Source organism: Platichthys flesus, chromosome 11 (assembly GCF_949316205.1).
Source record: "Platichthys flesus chromosome 11, fPlaFle2.1, whole genome shotgun sequence".
Classification (NCBI taxonomy): domain Eukaryota; kingdom Metazoa; phylum Chordata; class Actinopteri; order Pleuronectiformes; family Pleuronectidae; genus Platichthys; species Platichthys flesus.
This window is the reverse complement of record NC_084955.1, coordinates 16,180,006-16,201,758: the sequence shown is the minus strand read 5'-3', so window position 1 is coordinate 16,201,758 and position 21,753 is coordinate 16,180,006. Positions and strand designations below refer to the sequence as shown.

The following is a 21,753-nucleotide window of genomic DNA, read 5'->3' as shown; positions in this document are numbered from 1 at the left end:
AATGTGATGCCAGTTATTGCACAATCTGAAAACTTGTTTCTCATGCAATCCTTGTCAGCCACAGGTAACAACTTGCAGACATTTGTAATGTTTCACCAAGTTGTTTACTTAATGTTGTGATTTGTAATGTCAGGATGGGAAGCTATAACAATAGATCACTTAATATGTAAACCCATTTGAGAATAACCTTTACCAACTTACCTGGCACAGACCTGCAGACCAAACAAGGACTTTTGTGAATAATGTTATGTTTCGATTTACTGACTCAAAAAGCCTGATCATGAGGGAAACACTGGAAAAATCTGTTTGTGTTTTTAATCCCTGTGTGTTTGTGATGATTGTATTCTATGTTTTTCTGCTGTATTTTGTCATTTATTTATTTTTATAATAAAATATAACCAACTTTAGTAGCACAATATGTAGTCTTTCAGCTGCTAGCTCCATGTTATTTGAGGTAACAAAAGTCTGTACGTCGTTTAATATCTGTGTACTTGTAAAGTGTGAGGATTTTATTCTGTCTTTTTGTGCTGTAATTTCTAATAAATAAATGTATTGTTTATCATTATTTGATATGGATCAATGGATGTGAAATAAAGATTAACTAACTAAATCAAATGCTTAAATTATTTATCTAGCGACACTAGAGCAGCACAATATGTACTCTTTAAGCTTCTAGTTCCATGTTATTGAAGGTAAAACAAGTGTGTGGTTTTGTGTACTTGTGAAGTATGATGATTGTAATCTATATTTTTGTGCTGTGTTATACAATTCATTGAATTTGTATCCCTTTTTTTAAAGACATGGATCTAAAAGTCTTTCAGCTGCTATAGTTGCATGTTATTGGAGGTAACAAAAGTCTGTATGATGGTGTAGTATATGTGTACTTGTAAAGTGTGAGGATTGTGTTCTATATTTTTTTGCTGTAATTTCCAATTTACTTATTATTAATTAACCATATAATAAAAACTACTTCAGCTGCTACAGTTCCATGTTATTGGTTGTGCACCTGCAGCCAAAGACCCAGATACTGCAGACTGCAGGTAATTACGCCCTCTACTGTTCAGAGAGAGCACATAAACCAGCACACGGGGTACCGGCGAGTTTTCACCTTGGCTCGTCACTGGAGCAGGAAATGTTCAGACAGGAAGGTTTGTTTTGTCAATTCACCTGGAGAGAAAAATAAGGGCCGGACTTTTCCAACCAAACGACCTTAAAGTGGTCCTGCACAGCGACTGATTGACACGCAGATTGCACCAATAGCAAGCGTAGCCACTATCCACAGTCCCGCCCACGCTTGTGCGCTGGTCCAATCCCCGAGCGGCTTGCCGGGAGACTGGGCGGGACGCTCTCATCCCTGACAAAAGGTAACAGGTTGCAGCCACGGACTCGTGAACTTGTCGCTGTGTCGGTTCACTTTTCTCTCTCCGGACCTTTAACGAATGAGGGAAAATATCTGAACCGTCGTCGAAAGCGAGGAGGCGACGTGTCCGGGCGAAGCGGCGCAGTCACTTTGGAGAAGAAGGTAACTTTACGCTTAGTTTTAAAACATAATAAGGAACAACAGACAGTTCGAACCCGACCTGTCAGACGCTCCGTTGCTCGCCTCGCAAACACTCTGTCGGAGGTTTTGTGGCTTTTTTCATTCTCATAAAAGCGCCTTGTTGTTGTTTTTCCTTAATATCGAGTCACTGTGAACTTCTCCTCTCTTTCCTCTGTTCGCCAGAGTAGCTCGTTAGCTAGTTTGATGGGTCCAGACACAGATAGGGACCAGTGCTCCCAGCTAACTTCAACTCGGGACACTTGTATCTGATGTGAGGTGAAACCCACTCTAGATGTGTGTGTGTGTTGAAGTTACAAGTCCACAAAAGACACACGAAGATGCTGAACTCGTATTAAAGCTGGTGTGTGATTTCTGAACATTAGCAGTGTCTGTTCCCTGAGCTACCAGGGGAGTAGGTCACTGGGAAAACTGAACTGGAGAAACATTCCAACACCTCAAACACTGTGATTCATCCTGCTTTTTATCAAGATGAGATAATTTAAGTTAAGATAAGATAATCCTTTACTAGTCCCACCACATGGACATTTGCTGTGTTGTAGCAGTAAAGAGGACACACTACACACCAGTTAAAGTAAAACATAAGTAGATATGTAATATAAAAGCAAAGGAATATAACAATATCCAAAGAATACAGATAATATATTAAGTGTCAGCAGAATATATATATATATATATATTTACAGTTTATTGGATTGCACATTGCATGCCATTGGAATTAGTAGCCAAGAGTCGCAGCAACACAGTTTAGGTAAAAGTAAAAGACAATTGTATATGAATATCATTTAAACTTAATCGTATCAAACTCTTACACAACCTGGACTCAATCATGATTTTTACCTTTAAAGTCACTCTACGTTTGTGATTTTGAAGCTGGTTATCACTTTGTACATTAGTGAATTAGTGAGGGGTAAACAGTTTAACTACTTAAACTAAAAGACAAGCAGCACAATAATAATATGTAAATAGAAATGTAAATAAAACTGCTGTGCATTCAGTAGAAGGGCATTTGGAGAGAGCTGCTATGTAAATACGGAGATGCTCTTCAGGATTAAGTTTGAGTCAGATGACGGGTTAGAAAGAAGTAAGTGCAGGTTACAGTTATGAAGTTGGTAATTAAAGGTTCATGGATTGTGTCGTGAATTTTCAATAATTATAGCATTGAACCTGCAAAACTGCCGGCAATGGTTTCGCGTTTCAAGAATGTTAAGTGTGGTAGAAGCATCTCTTAACAATACAAGCTGGTAATTGTCTTGCAGATAGAATCCTACAATTCATTCTTTATCTCTCTCTCTCTCGCTCTTTCTCTCTCTCTCTCACTCACACAAACACACATACACAGCCCGTGTAAATGAGAACCTCAGAGAGGGACAAGTGTCTGGAATGCGAGGGGAGGGGAGGGGTGTATGTATGTGCTCCTAATATGCTGTCATTTGTTTAATATTTGGTAACACTGAAGTCCTTCTTTGTTATGCCAATGAACTTCTTTGGATTTGAAAGGATGAATTAATGGCTGTTTGTTTGCGTGTGAAAGAGGAGCAGTGGCGAGTTTGGACAAGGGAGATTGACTGCATTAGAGAGGATGAGGGCCTGGGTTTATGTCAAGAATGTAATGGAGAGGGAGAGTATTCCCTGAGGACTGAGGGGCCGCCTGTCCTTAAACGACAGAGAGGAAGAGAGCTACTCTTTCTGTTGCTTACACATTCACCTTTTTTTAATTTTTGCCTCTAAAACTCAATGATTGACCTGGAGGAAAGAAGGCTGTGAATGGCCATGTTGGCTCCATAGGAAGCTGTAAACTAAAACTGAAATAGTAAATATAAAAATTTGTCAGTCATCTAGAACGAAAACTCATGACGACTTTAATCCACCATTGTTTCCCAGATTAATTTTTTTCTCTATAAAAGGCCATGACAACAGGGAAAATGCCTGTTATAATTTCAGCAACACCCTCAGCTACTTTATTTTTGTCTGACTAATCCAAAGCCCAAATATATTTAATTCATGTGGTGGGGTTCAAAAGGTCTAGGACTACATTCCCATTCATTCAAATGGACCACTTTCCCAGTTCCAGTGAATGAGCAAGTGGTCTCAGACTCTAGCTCTTTTGGCTATGAAGGGGAAAGACATTAAAATGCTCAAATTTAAGATGCTAGCTCAAAAAGATGATTAATTAACATGCTATTTCAAACAAAAGATTGATTGGCAATTAATTTGACATGATCATGAACGTTTAACCTTGACCTTGTAAACAATAGTTTCACATAAAAAAAACAGATGCATGATATCAGGGAACTGTAGGAAACAATTTTCACTATTTTCTGACATTTTACAGACTAAAAGACAATGACATACATTTATATTCAGCCTATAGGATATGGATAAATCTGGATATTATACTGTATTAAACACATACGCTGACTCCATAAGTCAGCAGAGGCATTTTCATACTCTTCACACTTTGGTGGTGTGTCATTTCTCTCCACAGCCGCTTATCTCCTAATTATATTTCCCCTTCCATCTCGGAATCCGAACAGGAAAGTAGCTCCAATTCAATTTACTGTGCAAGAATTAAATTTAAGGCCAGAGGCAGACAGTCAGTCAACGTAACACAAGTGGTAGAAGCATCCGAAAACAGCCCTGTAAGCTGGGAAAACAAGCCTGTGAAGGCATGTCTATTGTTAGTGTGGAAAAAAGTAACTTGACTCTGTAAAAGACCACTAGGACTAACCAACATAAAAAAAATATTATTGCTTAACATTACTCACTTGATTGCTTGGTTTATGAGAACATAGCAAAAAGGAAGGTGACATGAAAGCCTTTTATTCAAAGCCATTAGCAGTTTCAAAGTATTGCTGATTTCATTATCTGACAAATTGATTCATTCTTTAAGACAAAAATGTTCCAGGTTATGCATGTTTTCCTTTTAAATATAGAAACTGTATTAAAAGTGTCAACCAACAGTTAAGGAAGTGTATAACAAAAATGTAAGATAACAGATAATATAAATACTTTCTATATTTTCAATGGCTTTGGGAAGAAATTAGTGCGGGGGGGGGGTGAGGGAGATGAACATGTCATTGTTGAAGCAAACTTGTTGTAATCAAGGACAATGTGGGCGAGTGAATGAACGAGGGCAGGGATAGTTTTGGCATTCTCAGAATGGCTGCCCTCGTTTTCCGCCCCACATCAGCTGGACAATGGGATGCGTCTGCCCCCTCACCACAATCCCTCCTGGAGTTCGCTATGTATTCTTCGTCTGTGATATAAAAAAATAATCTGATGAAGATGAACATCTATGAAAAGAGTTTTATTCACCATTTGGTCTTTCTTAACTGTAAGTTAATAAGGCCCATGATTGATTGCTCAGACTCTTGGCACTAATCAGACGAGCATTTCACTAAAATCAATGGACGTTGTTTTCTGCATTCCTCGTGATGACGTGCGTCCCGGGATTGTTGGTGCACGACACTTTTGCTTGACCTTGAAGTCGAGGCAATGGTCTGCAGACTTCATGCCCGACTTCACAAATGTGTTATGACGTGGGCTTTCCTCTGTGGTTTCAAAACGGTGGAGAAAAAAAAGAAAAAAAATCGACCTCAATGTGCACGTTGTCCGATGAGCAGACCTGTCTGCAGACGATGCTTATGTACCACAAGCATACAGATCATATTTAAAGGTCCTTCACGTCATTACACACGACGTTGCTTTGTTCACGGGCAGCCCAGAGATTTACCTTCACCTGTTCTTACCCTGAAGTTGTTTTAGTGTTCTTTACTGTAAGGTGTGGCTCAGCTTGTTGACCATAGTTCGCTATATCTCAGAATGACTTGGCTGTATTGTGTTATACAGCTTCATAATTCTTAATGGAAATATAGAAAGTGTGTGTGTAGCTGTTCAATAATGGATGCTATTTGAGGGTTTCTTTCTGTGTATGTGGGGGATGGTTGTTCACAGGAACGGCTTGACTTTGGATGTTATCACACAAGGCACTGATAAGAGAAGAAAAGCTGGCTGTTTCTTTTTCTCTCTCACATTACCCTCCCTTTCTGGCTCCCCACCAACTCTCCCAGTCTCACCTTGGAAGCTGTGGGGCGGAAGTGAAAGGAGCAGGGCCCAGAGGTCAGGAGGGAGTGTTGTAATAGGTTTGAAATGGGTTTAATGAACCATACCGTTGTAACGTCACTGGGGATGGGATCATAACACGAGGCAGGATCAGCCAGTCGATGTGATATCAGGAATGTTAAGTACTTTAAAGAGCTGTCAGTGTCAAAACCGGTATGCGGTGACGTATGGGTGCTGTGGAAGAGTTTGAGATCTACTCATCAACTGCCATCAAGAAGAGGGAGAGTTAGGGAGTCAAGAAAAAAAAAAGCAGAGAAATTGCAGAGTGAAAGAATGAAAAGAACAGTTGCCATAGTACATACAATTTGTATTCAAGCTGTCAAAGTTTTGGCGGGGTTGGGTCTGGTATCGGCTTGGGAAGTTTCCAAAAGTTGGGAAAGACTTTGTTGGTCCTTACAAGTGGAGAGTGATATGTGGGTGTGTGCTCTCAGGTTAATGACTAATGGAGTGCACCGAGGACGAAGTCCACAAAAGCAACCGAGAGACAGAAACCAAGTGTCCCTGCGTATGAATCAGTGTCGCTGTGTTCGTTCCAAGCAAAGCTGCATCTCTGTTTTGGTCTAACAAGCGTCTGACATTTCCACATTTCTTGCTAATGAGTGCTGAGCTATTCTATCATTTGGTTTCCTAATTTGTGGGATTATTTGATAGAAGAGCAGTTTTTTTAAGTTAAGTTAACCTGACTATTGTTGTACTCTTCTCTTTCTCTCTCTCTCTCTCTACATTCCAGAATATTTTAGTTTCACTATAGCCTTTGGCTAACATTACGGTTGAAATGCATATTTATAATAATTTGTGAATTAAAAAAATTCTCAAATAATAAATATCAATAGTAATATTTAAAAACATTAACATAAAGCCTGAGCAAACAGTCTCAATACAGATCTCTTCATATTTGTTTTAGATGGAAGGATTATGTTGAAGATACACGTAAATCAGGAATTTTAATTAACTTACTGGTGATGTTTGGTGGAATAACTATGTTTAAGTCTTTCTAAGTTCCATAAAAAGGATATTCTATCGAGAAATCACTTGTTATTGACATGTAGACAAGCACCTTGACTTTGCTGATTTATCGGTTTAGAACTAATTCAGACTTTTTCAGTTTTTGTAATTTTCTTGTGGGAAATGCAGTAATGCTTGCATGTAAACCATAAATAAAGTGAAATGTGACCTGTTTTAAAGGGTCAGCGCAGTAAATATTTTTTTTTTTAGGTCTATCATCTTAATTTTGAACAGTGCAGGAAAGCTACTGTGAACAGAAGCATTTGCAAATTAATGTAATGTAACAAGACGTTTATATTTGAATATCGCCACAAGATTAAAGCCAATATGCAGCCAGGTAGCTCTGATGCAGGATGTGCTCTATCCCCGTCCTTGCTTTCTTTCTCTACTCTTCAGCCTGATCCCTTCTCTGTCACCAGAATGAGCACACAATCATCAGGCAGGAAGACCCCAGTGGACCACGGCGTCCAGATCCGCTTCATCGATGACCTCGGCGGGCAGCCTGGGGCCCAGCCCAAGACCAAGAATCAGGCCTCTGCCAAATACGGTGTGGCAGTCAGGGTGCAGGGTATCGCTGGCCAGCCCTATGTAGTCCTGAAGGATGGAGAGAAAGGAGACTCGTATGGGGTCCAGCTCAAAACCCAGCCCTTATCTGGCTACACCAGCCTTCCACGGCGGAGAGAGAAAGCCGAGCCAGGAACACAGAGGGCAAATGTAGGAGGAGAAAGCGGAGGTGGGCAAGAAGGGGCACTACGCCGGGCCCAGTCCCATGGGTCACTGTTGGACAGGGATGGAGAGGAAGGGGCAGGCAATGAGGATTTCCAGCTGTCGAGGCCACCAGGGGATGGGAAGTCTGGTAGTTATGGGAACCTGGATGGAGGTTTAGGTGTAAGAGGAGAGAGAGAGCAGCCTCAGCATGTCAGTGGTAGAGGTGGGCCCATGGAAAGGAATAAATGGGGTGGTTCTTATCAGACAGGGCTCAATGGATCATCAGGGTCAGTGAGGGGCAGTCAGACCTACCCCGACCCTCCTCTACAAACAAATGATTTTCAGTCTAATCGGAGACAAACTGCTGCAAACAGACCAGTAAACAGGTTTGATGATGTAAACAGAGGGGACCAGCAGAGAGGCCTCCTTCCTCCACAACAAGATCCCAGAGCTACATCACCTCTTCACAGCTCCTATCCCTACACCTCACCACCGTCCTCCACTCACAGCAGCTTGGGGCGCAGCCAGCACGCTGTGAAGCAGTGGCCTTTACCAGGGAGAGAAGCTGCTGTGGTGACACCGCAGGCCGGCCTCACTGAGACACAGGTAAGAATTCTGTTGTTTTCGGCTTGGCCATTAAATCCTATGTTCAGTGCAAAATTGCAAGAGTAGTTTTCTGATCTATATCTTAAGGTGACCCCTGACCTTTTGCTGGACCAGGCTCAGAGTGCAGAGATGAGCGGCGAGGAGGAGCAGGTGATGCAGACCATATACAACATCCTGAGGCAAGGGTATGGACCTCCATGTCACCACCAACTTCCTGTTACTGGAATAGCACCTTTTTTAAACGAATGTCACAATGAAATACTCATAAATGACATGAATGTTCACCTTTTGTCTTTACTTCCCCTTCCCTCAGAACCAATGAGAGTGATGTTGCCATCAGGCACAGGGTCAAGCTCATCACTCAGAAGATTCAGAATATAAAGGTTTGTCCCTGAGGAAAATATATTATTCTAAGTTCAGGAATGTTTGTTCCTGAACATGTTCATAAAGAGATAAGTAGTTAACGTACAGCATTTTAGTCTCCTTACACCTTTGTCTTCAGTCTAAAGAATCCCAGAGGGAAGAGTGGATGAGAGAAAAGAAGGAGCTTGAGAGAAAGACTACTGAACTTCAAAGTGCCCTGCAGGAGGGAAAGAGGGTAAGAAAAGCAAGAATAAAGATGTGATGGTATACAGATTTTATCTGTAGCCATCCACAAACTTTAATACATATTTTTTTCCCTCTGTAGGTCTAAAACCCAAATGAGTTGGTGCTATTTCATTTAAACAAACCCATCATCGAAGATAGGGCAGGTATAAAAGGCATACTTGAGTTTTGGGTTGTTATATATAGTTTGGTTTCACCCACCAAGTCTAAATTCAGCCAGCGGATTGCAACTGGCTGCCACCACGGAGGCTAAAGCCTGAAACATGCTTCTGCGACTGCGTCTGCGTCTTTTCACGCCGCTGTGGCGCAAGACTCATTTTCATTCATGCTTCCCCAACCGTTGCGCGTCTTACAAAGCAATTCCGCGCCAGAACACTAGGCGGAGTAATGCTTTTTGTCAAAGACGACCTGAGAGACGCCTTCTTTGTGGGTGTGGCAATCGTTGTTGACTGTTTATTTACCTTCTACCAGTCGTGTTCTCCATTACAAACACACGGTAAACCATGGCAGAGAGTGTATTCACGATTCCAACCGAACAACAATTGATTGAGATGGAGCTGCTGGACATTGAAGAGCAACTTCTTTTAATTAGACTGTTTATTTACATTGCCACTCCGGCTCCTCATAGCCTATTTCTGGCGGACAAATCGGCCAGTCAGTGACGGGTTATACAAGTGGTCATACTTTCGGATCTCTTCTGCCAAGTGCTCTTCTATTTGGTCCATATTCGTTCTTCTAAATCTTCCGTGATTTCCGCGTATTGTGGGGCATGAAACCGGAAACTAGACTCCGGACGGGATGTAGAGCTGACCAATCACAGCCTTGCGGGCCGAGTGAGCTTGCGGAGCTTTGCCGTAAATTTTAGAAAAGGGGGTTGACACCCGTCAGCACGTAAGGAGGGATACATAAGCACGTAAGGGACCCGGAAGGGCTCTTGCGCTTACGGGCCCGTGAAAACGCAGAAGCATGTTTCAGGCTTAACACTCAGAGGGGAACCTGCCACTTTAACTCGCCTCTAAATACAAAGGGTACCTCCAAAGTAACACATAGATGCTCCTTAAAAGGAGAGCACCCACTGTCAAGTGAAGGAGGCAGTTGGGTGGAAGTAGAAAATGGTACTTAGAGTCTTTTTGTCATTTTGACTAATCCAACCAGGAGGCCTGGGGGTTCCTTGGAGTGTGCTTCAGATTAATCCTCTGATTAATCCCTAAAGCCCTCCAGCCTGGTCAGAGGTGCACACACAGAAGAATCTTACCTCAGTAATGACGCATCAAATGTGAGTTAAGGAAGTTGGGCAGGTCTTAATCTCTAATAGCCCCTAAGAACTTAATCCTTTATGCCCATTGATCGGCTGGAAAATGCAGGACCGCTTTAGCATTTCCTAAAAGACCATTGTTTATGCCATCAGAGCTACCTGATGTCTCATATTTCACTGCTCTCATTTATTCATCATGTCTGCTTGTGTGTAGGACTCTGATCCCGCCCTGAAAGCTGAGCTGGAGTCCTGTCTGGATGAAAACCTGCAACTGCGGGAGATGCTGGACCGAAAGAAGATAGAATTAAATGAAACACATTCAGAGTGAGGGCATTACAACACATCGCACACTCAAACACACACAGAAGAAAGCATGAATAGACATGGTACCAGTCTTTGTGGTCAGGAGTAATAGGGGTAATAATGAACCTACTTTTATTTCACGCACACACTTCTCACAATTCCAAGAACAAGAAGTTACTGTATCTTATTCATGCGGCCGAACAAGTATTGTATTATCATTTGAATTCAAAGACGTAATGTCTATGCTCCTTTTCTTGCAGGCTGACTCAGCTCAGGATGGATAGGGAGAATGCAGAGGTACGAGTCAGAGAGATGGAGGACCAGCTGGCTGAGCTTCAGGACGAGCTGAGAAGAGATAACGGCAGCAAGACGGTAGCAATCAAACACTGATGAACAAGGACAAATCACCCCCACTGGATTATAAAACATATTTATAGTTTGAATAGCTGAGAAAGCTTTTGCGGTTAAAAGCAATGTTAGATTTAATACAATAATATAATGCTTACTGGTCCAGTGTATCAAGCGTTTATACTGTACATTCCCTGTGTCTGCAGGACCTGAAGTCTTGTCAGGCCCAGCTGATGGAGGTCTGCCAGCTGAAACACAAGCTGGAGGAGACACTGAGACAGAGAGAGAGGGAGCTCACAGCTCTGAAAGGAGCACTAAAGGAAGAGGTGGCCACACATGACAAAGAGATAGAAGTCCTCAGAGAGCAGTACAGTGCGGACATGGAGAAGCTCCGCAGCAGCATGGAGCAAGTGTCTCAGGTGCGTACAGACACACACACACACACATACTTACAAACTCACATTATTTACAATTGACAGACAAATGCCTTAAAACTCCACTTTGAGTGGATTTTCTTATTGATAGTAATTTTAAAAAGTTGGCAACGTCTCCCTCCCTGGCTGTGCCAGGGGAGCCCAGTCCTGGCACTCTCTCATGCTCACCAGGAATTACAGGCACCATAAAAAGTCAGTGCTAGTATTAGGAGTTAATGCCCATTAGTGAAATGTGCAAAGTTAACGCAGAAAACTACTGATATCTATTTATCTTATGATATAATGCTATATGCGCTCATCTCTTCTGCCTTCTGTGTCAGTCTCACGCAGGGATCGAATCCGAGCGTTTGCGTGTCAATGCATCGGTTCGCTCTCTGCAGCAGCAGCTGGAGGACTGTCGAGACGAGAGCGGCCACTGGATGGAGCAGTTTCACTCCACCAGAGATGATCTTCGAACAACTAAACAAGAGTGAGTCTAAAGCACTTTTTATGAACCACAGAGTATATTCATCAGTACTTTCCTGGGTTAGGGATTTCCAATGTTTACGTTTACATGGATTTTTGTCACCCTCACATCTTTTCATTTTTGCATCTGCTGTACTACTGATGTGTGTCCATCTCTTCTCTTATTTCATTCTACTTTGTCAATGTTTCTCCCTCTCTGTCAGAGAGCCCCCCAGCCCTCCTGGAGCACCGTGAGAGTCTACTAACCTATCCACATGTGTGTGTAGATAGCTGTAGATGTGGCTAGCTGTGCTAAAAACGTTATCCCTGTAGTAACAAGGCCATCCACACGTGATCTGAGCTCAAATGTGGACCATGAACACCGGAGGGCATGAGTCCCAATGGGAATATGGACCATATTTAGTTCTTTGGTTGAGCAGAAATTATGCTTAATAGCCACACACAACATTTTTGCATTAGAATTGTCTTCATTGTACAGATACAGAGCGAGCTGTGGATGGTCTACTCCTGAGTGTTTAGATAAAACAGGGAAGGCTGATGTATTTCCTGTTTTTGACGATTAAATAATGATTTAATTGCTCATTGACAACAACAAAATAAAACTTTTCTGTCATGATTCACCTCAACAATCCAACAGCTACAGATCAGCTTATTAAGCAGTAACACTATATTGGTGCAGTCAGCTAACATCACTCGTATGTTCACATTTTTCAGGCTCCTGCAAGCTCGTCTGGAAAAAGAGGAGTTTGAGGAGGAACTGAAGGAGCTCCAGGAGAGAGTGAGCACCATGAAACAACAGATACCAGACCCCACCCACACCCAGACTCTCAACCAGGTGCAGTAAACACGTTCACAGCTTTACACCATCACTGATGCAAGGCTGAATAACAACAAAATTCAACATCAAAATCTGCATACTTCTGTCCAGGAGCTCAAAAGATACGATGCTGATCTGCAGAAGGCAAAGACTGAGGTGGAGAAGCACCGAACGGAGTTTGACAAGAAGGTTATGGAGGTCATCACCATAAAGAAAACTCATCAGAACCAAGAGGCAGAGATGAAGTATGAGATCGACAGGCTCAAGGGCCAATTGCAGAGGGCTAAAGAAGACTACGCCAAGGCACAGGAGAAAAATAAGCAGGTTAGTTTAAACTCACAGAGCAACGAAGATCATCAATTAGGATCTTTGTGAGGTTTTGTGTGGTAACATGTATGTGTCAGATGGACTTGTGTGACTAGATGGTGAGAATCATCTCTTGAATTGTTTTGTCTAAATCCTTTTCCTCCTGCCTGTAGCTCCCAGACCCATCCACCATCACGGAGCTAGAGCAGAAGCTTGTGGAGGCAGGTATGGAAGCTAACCAGCTCAAAGAGAAACTCTCATTGGCTGAAGAGGAAGTGGAAAGCAGAAAAACACAAATCAGTAAAGCTCAGCTGGACCTTAAGTCGCTTCAAGACTCCCAGCAGGAGCAGAAAGACGCCAACGCACGTCTTAAAGATAAACTCTCACGGTTAGAGGTAACGTTACATCCTCCCACACAACACTGTTCAGCTCAGCGTGTCAGATACCCTGCAATTATTAGATGCATCGAAGCATAATTGCACATCCTCTGTGGTTTCGTCAGGCTCAGCTGCAGACCAGCACCACAGAGAGCTCAGAGACAGAGCTCGCCCTCCACTCTGAGGTGAGAGGCCTGAGATCTGAGCTAGATGAGGCCAAGAGAAAAGCCTCCAGACTGAGCCAGGAGCACCGTGAATGCAGCCTGCGCCTGGAGGATACAGAGAAAGAGAAGGAGACACTCAGGCAGAACATCAACCAGCTGGAAGAAGCCAAACGGCAGCAGGAGAGAGCTCTGGAGAAACTCAGCAAAGAGGTGAGAAAGGCCTGTGCAGCCCGCAGCATCCGGCGGCTCAACAGAGGACACACACAGCACAAAATATTCATCCGCTGTTTTTTTCGTTTTGTTCCCTCTCCCTCCCTGTCAGCATGAGTCTCTGACCACGTCCTTAAGGGAGGAGGCACAGGCTCTCAGGGTTCAGCTGGAAGAGCAGAGAGACAGAGCACGCAAGGAAATGCACGAGGTGCAGCGTCACGGAAACGACGCTGAGACTGAGCTCGAAAGAAGCAAAACAAATCTGAAGAGACTGGAGGAAGAAGTGTGTATTTGTGTTTGGATGATTGTTTTAAGTGTTTGTTTGCATGATTACCCTCTTATTTGGGTTTCATGAGGAAAGTCATGTCTGATCTTAATATGTTTAGACATATAATATTCATTGTGAATGCTTCACCGATTGTATTCATGGCAAGCTGATTATATAATATAATACTATCCTGTAATTTTCTTCTGATGAACATTCAGTTTGACAGAGAGCATTCCTAATTATATGATAAACTTTACTAGATGTCACGGCAGAAGAAGGAGATCTTGCTTGTGTGTGAGGAGAGAGACAACCACCAGCTGGATAAAGAGCTTCTCTCCAACAGACTGCGCCACCTTGAGGGAGAGGTGGAGGCCAGCAAAAACAACCACAACGAGAAAACCCGGGAGATCCGGATCCTGGAGGTACGATATGAGCACATGTCTACCACCTGGTTACGGGGTATAAACCATTTTGGAAAATGAACAATGGAAACACAGATACCAGCTGTTAATGGTTTTTGCTGTGCATACATTGTTAGTAGGACGGTCTGTAAATGCTCCAACAAGGTCTGTTTCAAAACTAGAAGTAATGGAACAGTTCTGTCCCAACTTGACACTTATCAAACTCTCATTTGAGCTAAATCCAGTGCATGATTTCTGAGCACTTAACGAAGCAGAACCTGTCTCTGCTCTATCAGGACAAGCTGAAGCGTATGGAGCTGGAGCTGGAGGAGGAGAGAAGCAGTGCGGAGATGATGACGGAGCGGATGACGAGGAGCAGAGACCAGATCGATCAGCTCCGCTCTGACCTCATGCAGGAGAGGTCTTCCAAACAGGACCTGGAGCTGGACAAGAACACCATGGAGAGACATGTATGTGCACATATGACCCAACTGTGTTTGCCGACATTTGTAATCAGCAGCTTTCACCTGAATCTCCTTGTGTGTCTGTGTTTGTGGTGGCAGCTGAAGGAGCTGAGGAGTCGTGTTGTTGACATGGAGGGCCAGTCTCGCTCCTCAGCCGGAGTCTCTCAGCTGGAGAACAAGAACCTGGAGCTTGAAGAACGTCTACTCAGCGAGGAAAGGTACAGTGCAGCTGATGGAAAACTTCCTCCAATAGATCCTCACTCTGAACCACATTTTTCCTCTTTTGTTTGAATAGAATATTCATCTATATACTGAAGAATTTATAATTATATTTTGATGGATATTCCAATGTGGGTTTTCATTTATCTTGCCATTTTAATTGTGAAATTTAGACAGGAAAGATATTTCCAAAATATGCATGATAGGATCCATAATTTGGGCTGTAACTTAAAGTTTGGTGTGATGTGACTGTATTGCTGGAGTTTTTGATTATGATGAAATGAGTGAGCTTTGGTATTGGAACCCCCCCTCCCCCTTGCTAAAATATTCTGTTCCATATTATTACATTTATCAGCAGAGATGCAGAGAATAATATTCATTAACATGCTTCTATGTCTTTTGCTCTGTTCTTCTTTCTCCCGTTGATGAAAAGGGAGAAGAACTCTATCCTTGCATCTCAACGTCGTCTGGAGAGGAAACTTAAAGACCTCAGTTTGATGCTGGATGAGGAGCGACAGGCACACACTGAACAGAGAGACCAGGTAAACATGCCTACCAGCCACTGGATGTCAGTATTACCTTTACTGAGAATTAAACTTTAACCTTGTTGTACGTTGCAGTTTGCCCTGAGGGTGAAGGCTCTTAAGAGGCAGGTGGATGAGGGAGAGACTGAGCTGGAAAGGGTTGATGGTCTCAGGAGAAAAGCTCAGAGAGACATGGAGGAACAGATGGAGTTTAAAGAAGCCCTGCAGACCAGAGTCACAGCTCTGGAGGTCGAGATCAAGTAAGCATTTACTCTTCTGTGTCTGAGTTTTAAGGTTTCTCATCCAATTTCTTAGTCACTGTGAGCTTTTGGTTTTGACTGATTTGGCAAGAGAGTTCCTGGCAGCCATATTATCACAGCTCTAGGGGCCATAGGGCAAGGTTTGGAAAAAGCTTCTTGTGTGATTTTCAGGTTTGGGTCGGGTTGAGTCACGTGGGCCGGGCTTCTACTCTGCGTCTGTCTGTAATCGGGGGAAACTTTGGGCTCGGGTCGGGTTCTGACAGTGTGTGTGTGTGTGTTTTGGAGACACCACCTGCTCTTTCTTGCGTCACAGAATGAGTAAAGCAGAAATGATGAGCTAATTCCCGTGATCTCAGATTCCTTGTGTGTGACACACAGTTACAGACACCTGGTGGAGATTTACTCAGCCTCCCTGAGGTGCAGTATTTCACAAATCGATGCGTGTAAAACCTCAGCGGGCACCCACGTGGGAGAAAGAATTTCATTAACCTCAAATGGGACATTACTCATGTATCACAGGGGGAAATAAAATTCCAGACATGCACCCACTCGTGAGGAGACACATGTTAGTCTTTTATATAACCAGCAGAGGGAGCACAGTGATCACCCAGTAGCATTAACAATTGTAAATAAAGCAACTGATGACAGAGTAGCTGCGTGTTTCAGTAGTAAATTATAACAGTGATGATTCTAATGATGATGATGTGATAATGATGTGTCACAGGAGGAAAGCTCAGGCAGCAAGGCGTCCAGCTCTGGATTCAGCCCTGAGCTCAGATGATGATGACAGCTTCTATGACCCAACCAGCATCACCTCCATCCTCACTGAGGGCAACCTCCAGACCAGCTCCTGTTGAGGCAGCACTTTGGGGACCTGGAGGGAGAGAGGAAGCAGCAATAGAGGGTAGCGTAGGATCCCTGGATTGTAGTTTGGGAGTAAAGCCAAAAGGCAGAATGGTATGCACTACATATAAAGTACACATTGTAGAAGTTAGCAGGGGGGAGATTTTCCACCCTCGATTGAACGGAAGGAAACAAAACATCCTCTTCTGTTCGGGGAATTCACTTCAGTCGTCTACAATGTGCTGAGATGTTCTCCACGGTACAACTGGAACAAATCCTAGTCATGCACATCGTACACAGCCAATACGTCTCAGACCAGTTTAAGGTTAAGATTGTTCATCAAGCACTTATGGTTCTATGTCTGGCTTCGACTGTAGGGTAATTTATACTCTCATTTCCTGGTGTAAAAAGTTAACATAGTAGACAGAAGGCAGGTAGAACCAGAGAAAACAAGGACTGAATGTCGACGCTGTGATTATTAAAGCCACCACGGAAGGCAAACTGCGAGCAATTCAACAAAATAACCCTCAAATGAATTTGCATAACCAGCTCTAATGGTTAAATTACTGTAAATGATTCCTGCTGAATAGAATCCGGATTTTGTTTACTGAAAACAAAATATATATTTGTTTAGCTCTGGCATACGTCTGTCCTCTGGTTTAGAGTTTACTCCACATTCCAGTCTTCACTGTCACCTGGTGTACATTATAAACTATGACACTATTATAGCATCGCAAATGGATTTATTTACACAAGGACACAGGTTCTTCTTTCAAGCCAGTAATAAATAGCACATACGTGAGAGAAGCCTCATGTTGATACAAAAGTTAATTCATTGAATCATTATTCTGTAGAGGTTTCTCAGTAAAGATGCAACCATGTAGGATCTCAGGAGTTTTGTTCCATAACTCCGACGACAGAGGGATCCGTGCCTAACGAGCGTCTTTCCTTCAGAACATGAAGGATTCAAATGGTTTTCCACTTTGGAAGAAACAAAATGGCCAAAATATCTTCACTGTGTCGTAGAAACTTTATAAAATGTTTGATTGAAGCTGCACAACTTCTATGCATTCCCTTATAAAACATGTACATTCCTTTCATTACAATGCCTTAATGATTTTTTATTTGACTCGTTATTCTTATCAGAATTGTTTTTTGTTGTAAAGTTTTGTAGATTTGAGTCTTCAACTGATTTTGGAAACAGTTTGAATAATCAGTTGAACTTATAATTGTTTTACATTCTGCTGCAATGTAACATTTCTGTCTGTGATTCCAGTGAAACTGGAAAATGGTACCTATATGATTAGTTAGACAGCTGAATATACATATGTTGAATTGAAGGTGCTGGTATTTACTGTAATTGTTGAATGGAAAAGTTTCACACTGTAACTGTACTTCAGAGAATAGTTTTTCTATTACGAGTATGAATTTACAAACAATAAAAAAAATCAAGTTAAAATTATCTGTTTTAATCATTGTCGTTATTGCAGAATATTTATTTAACTTTAACTTAAATTTTTACTGTATAGTTACTTTTTGTAAATAAGCAAATAAGGTGACTTAAATCTCAATTTCAGGATACACAATTTCCTCATTATTTTTGGACATTTAGCCTTTTAAAACAAAAATATTGCTCTTCTAATCTTCTCATCTTGACATCTGTGTTTAAGCAGAGGACCTTTAATTCTATATAATTTATCTGTCCTCATGTGGAAATGTGTGATCACACTCGCCTCAAGCGTTCTGACTAAAAGAGAAGCTGTAGAGGAAATGTGGCTAATTAAAAGACACAAAGCAGCCTGATAAGGACTTTACAAGAATGCATCCACCCTTACGACTGTCATGCTGCAATGCTGATGGATCATTTGTGTTTTGGCTGCAGGCCTATACTTCTCTGGAATCAAAGTTAATGTTGTTATGTAAACCTGAGTTCTGCGGAACTGTGAACCTCACTGATCATCAACCTGGTTAAGCACATAATAGGTAATATATGTGTGTGAGTGTATGCGTGTGTTTCCGTTTCCAGTGCACAGCTTTAACTCACACTGACACTTCTAGAGTCTTCAAAGTGACTCTGTGTCAACACAAATATTTTCTCTCGCATTTCTAATTCGTGTGACGCCTTAGTAGGTAAAACATCTTAACTGCACATCTAGAGTGTAGAGCTGAGATGCTGCTGGTGGTACTGAACGATACACATCCTTGTAGAGGCTTGTAGGGAATCTAACATCGTCCAGTAACACAGGAAAACTACTTTACCCCCTAAAACACAACTCCATATGTGACCCACTGTATCAGAAGCAGGGCGTAATGATCCACTGAACATGCACTGGCCTGACAAGGATGTCACTGTTAATGTTTTACTCCCTTATCTCCTTCTGCAGAATTGTTTTTGTTGTAACTGCGTTACGCATCACCCAGAGCACAAAGAATCTCTGGTTTATGGACACGTTCAGGTGACAGTTGTTCTCCTGTAAACCTTGATGAACAGATAAGGCCTCTTATCTGTTAGGCTGCAAACTAACAAAACACAGGAGTTCTATAACACACAACCTGAACAGGACAACTCACAAACAGGAGGTCAAATGGACTAAATGCTGTCATTGTCAGTGACATATCACAAGCATTACACACTGCTGTGTTTGTGTTCCTGGAGGTAATTTATTTAAACATGACGTTTCACAGAATGAAATCTGGATGTAGATTGGAACTGGAATAAATGTCGCATAGAACCCGGTTGAGCTGATGCGAAGTCAGCAAACCATCTATGGACATGTTCACGAGGGTTTCGCACACACACAAACACACACACATGCACGTCTCTCTATAGTTGAGAGGACACTCATTGGCATAATGCATTCCCTATCGCCCTTTACCACAACCTTAACCATCACAGATGAAAGCCTGACCTAATTCTAACCAAAATCACAAAAGCAACTCGTAACCCTCAAACAGCCATTTGGAAGTGGGTCAGAAATTGAAGACCGGACAAAATACTGTTTCTCTCCATCAGGTCTGCAGGCTCAAAATGGTCCTCTCAAAGATGTTTGTACAAGTAAACACACGTAGTAAGCATATACAGCGAGGTAGTTAAAGGAGATAAACAGCTACTTCTAACTTTCTCTGCCAGGTATAATATGTTCCTTCACATGACACAACCAGCTACGTTGTGAAGCTGCCATGTCGCAGCTCATAAATCATCAGAACAAGTTACAATCCGGTGGAGAACATCCAGACTCTGAACCCGACGCACTGTTGCAAAGTTCAGGCCTCGATTTACTTTTTTGTTCATTTCAATTCAGTTGTATTTTGAATCGCACCAAATCTTACAAAAGTACAATTCAACAAGCAAACACTGTGGAGAGTGACAGACCATCTGCCTCGCCCGGTCGGGGTGAGAGGAGAGAAGAGGGACACAACAAGGAAGTTAGAAACATTTGAGCATTGTACGAGAGGCAGGGAAATACCAGACCACTTCTGAGGTGGATTTAAGACAAAAAGTGTGTGTATGTTCCAGGTGTCTGGGTGTGATCAGGATCCAGATGTGTGTTTGTGTGATAGGGATCCAGGTCTCTGTGTGTGATCGGGATCCAGGTCTCTGTGTGTGATCAGGATCCAGGTTCCAGATGCCATGGTACTGAAGGTAGTGATGGATGAGCTGCTGCTGCCAGGAGCTCAGGGCGAGGCACGTCAAGAATGTCTGCGTAGATTCTGTGTGAAAAGCAAGTTCAAGGAAACGTAGATAAGACGTTAATGAAACTCAATCTGATGTGAGAAGAAAATCCCATAAACACACTGACAGCTGCTGATCCACCAACTCACAATTCTCAGTAAAATGTTTATACAATAAAGGGAATACTGAAATCCATGTTGTTTTATGACTTCAGGCGTTTGTCTGTCTCACATCCAGTGGACAGACGAAAGTCAGCAGGGACGTGTCTCTGGCTCCTTTGGCTTTTTACATGTTCATATCCTATTTGGCACTTTCATAACACGACTGTTCTTTTATTTTGAGACACAACATTTGCGATTGTGCGTCAGAAGTCTACGAGTCTCTTGCTTATTTTGACAAACTTACCCGACCTCCCTCTGTGCTATTGTGGGATGGATCTGAAGAAAAACCATATCTTCTTCCTGCTGGTTGTCGGGAATTTACGCTTTAAAATCTTTACTTGGAACATTTTTTGGGGGGGCGTGAAGTCACACCTGCAGTGTTTTGCTGTTGCACCAGATGATACGTGCTTGATACTACGCCTCCCTTCCATTGTAGCAAAACATGAACGCACCAAAACAATTTGTACAGTACCTGTTCTTCTGGCCTATAAATTAAAAGGGAACATACTTTCCAGGGGTGGGTTTGGGTTTCCATAACATTCCAGTTTTCCGGGCACAACCTAAGAGCCGATCGCTGATTTGCTAATCGTTGGGTGTGTTGTGTTTTGAAATCGTTGTGTGTTTGCTATTTCAGCATAGCTGCTGTTGTTCAGTCAGTGTGTAGCCTCACCGCAGGTTTAACAATATTTCCATGTGTTTCCAGGTGTTACACATGTGTGGGAACAGGTCTAGTTTGAATTTGAAGACAAAAGATATTATACTGTATTTACTTAAATCATATAGGGTTATACAGTTTTGTTTGGTTTCCAACAGAATATAATGTTTTTACTTCCCACTTAGTGTTGATCGTGATCCACTGGTAAATGGTAGTTTTCTTCTCCGACAGATCTCCTTGTGATATTCTTCAAACCATCACTGACAAAGAATTTGAGTATTCAATATGGCCCCACTGAATACACTAATCAACCAGTGAAGTGCATGCTGGGAATTTCTTTGGGCCTGAAACACCTTTACAAACTGTTATAGAAACTCAATCAGGCCAACAACGAGATGCCACAACTTAGAATGAGTTCCAAAAGATAAGAAGACCATTCAAGTCCCATGAGAACACACAGAGTGGGTGAAGAAGGATCTGACTCACTCCATCATCTCAGACGTGGAGGTATGTCAACACACAAAACTCACAACCGTCTGATCTCTGGCTCAGTCTGTCTGAATGTCTGTGGTGAGCCGTGTGATGTAAACACATAGTTATGGCTCGTGTTGTTTCGGGGGTCACATGATGACACTGTGTGGTAATGTTCCGGTGTGTTTGTCAGTCTGTGTGTGTGCGTGTGTGTGTGTGTGTGAATGTTTGTCAGTGTGTGTGTGTAGGTGAGCTTCATTCCAAATGATAAATCAACCGTTAAAAATTAACTCCTGCTCTGATGTAAAGATTATTTACATTCTTGGTTTGGAATTCATCCCAGTGAAGGCTTGCATGGAAATATCTCACTTATTAAAAGCCCTCAGCCGTAATCTAATAATTTTCATTAATGCGTGATGACCGTAACATGGGAACATTTCTCTCCTTCTGTCCATGTTTGTGTCGTTTCTGCTCCGGTTTCAGATTCACTCAGCGTCGTCTTCTCTTGTGCCACAGTGATCTGCTGT

General features: G+C 42.3%; 1 protein-coding gene across 3 annotated transcripts; it reads left to right on the top strand.

The window, feature by feature from the left end:
- The first annotated feature begins 1,367 nt into the window (after window positions 1-1,367).
- On the top strand, window positions 1,368-17,726 carry LOC133964624 (cingulin). Of its 3 annotated transcripts, XM_062398807.1 has the most exons (20): window positions 1,368-1,522; window positions 7,108-8,002; window positions 8,090-8,187; window positions 8,316-8,385; window positions 8,505-8,600; window positions 10,078-10,187; window positions 10,427-10,538; window positions 10,721-10,933; window positions 11,269-11,417; window positions 12,128-12,248; window positions 12,342-12,554; window positions 12,710-12,931; window positions 13,039-13,287; window positions 13,400-13,570; window positions 13,816-13,977; window positions 14,253-14,426; window positions 14,520-14,638; window positions 15,073-15,181; window positions 15,260-15,423; window positions 16,148-17,726. In XM_062398807.1, exons 2-20 carry the CDS (start codon window positions 7,109-7,111, stop codon window positions 16,278-16,280), a joined length of 3,579 nt encoding a protein of 1,192 aa, XP_062254791.1. In that variant the 5' UTR covers window positions 1,368-1,522; window position 7,108; the 3' UTR covers window positions 16,281-17,726. The 3 variants fall into 3 exon arrangements, with proteins under 3 accessions (XP_062254791.1, XP_062254790.1, XP_062254789.1); XM_062398806.1 differs by lacking the exon at window positions 1,368-1,522 and having other exon boundaries at window positions 6,197-8,002; window positions 8,117-8,187; XM_062398805.1 differs by lacking the exon at window positions 1,368-1,522 and having other exon boundaries at window positions 6,197-8,002.
- Window positions 17,727-21,753: the final 4,027 nt, after the last annotated feature.

Excerpts from the sequence above, each read along its gene's own strand:
- LOC133964624 (XM_062398805.1), top strand. The coding sequence starts at position 7,016 with ATGCAGCCAGGTAGCTCTGATGCAGGATGTGCTCTATCCCCGTCCTTG. Across the intron at positions 12,249-12,341 it reads ACACCCAGACTCTCAACCAG|GAGCTCAAAAGATACGATGC; the intron begins GTGCAGTAAACA and ends ACTTCTGTCCAG. Across the intron at positions 15,182-15,259 it reads ACACTGAACAGAGAGACCAG|TTTGCCCTGAGGGTGAAGGC; the intron begins GTAAACATGCCT and ends TGTACGTTGCAG.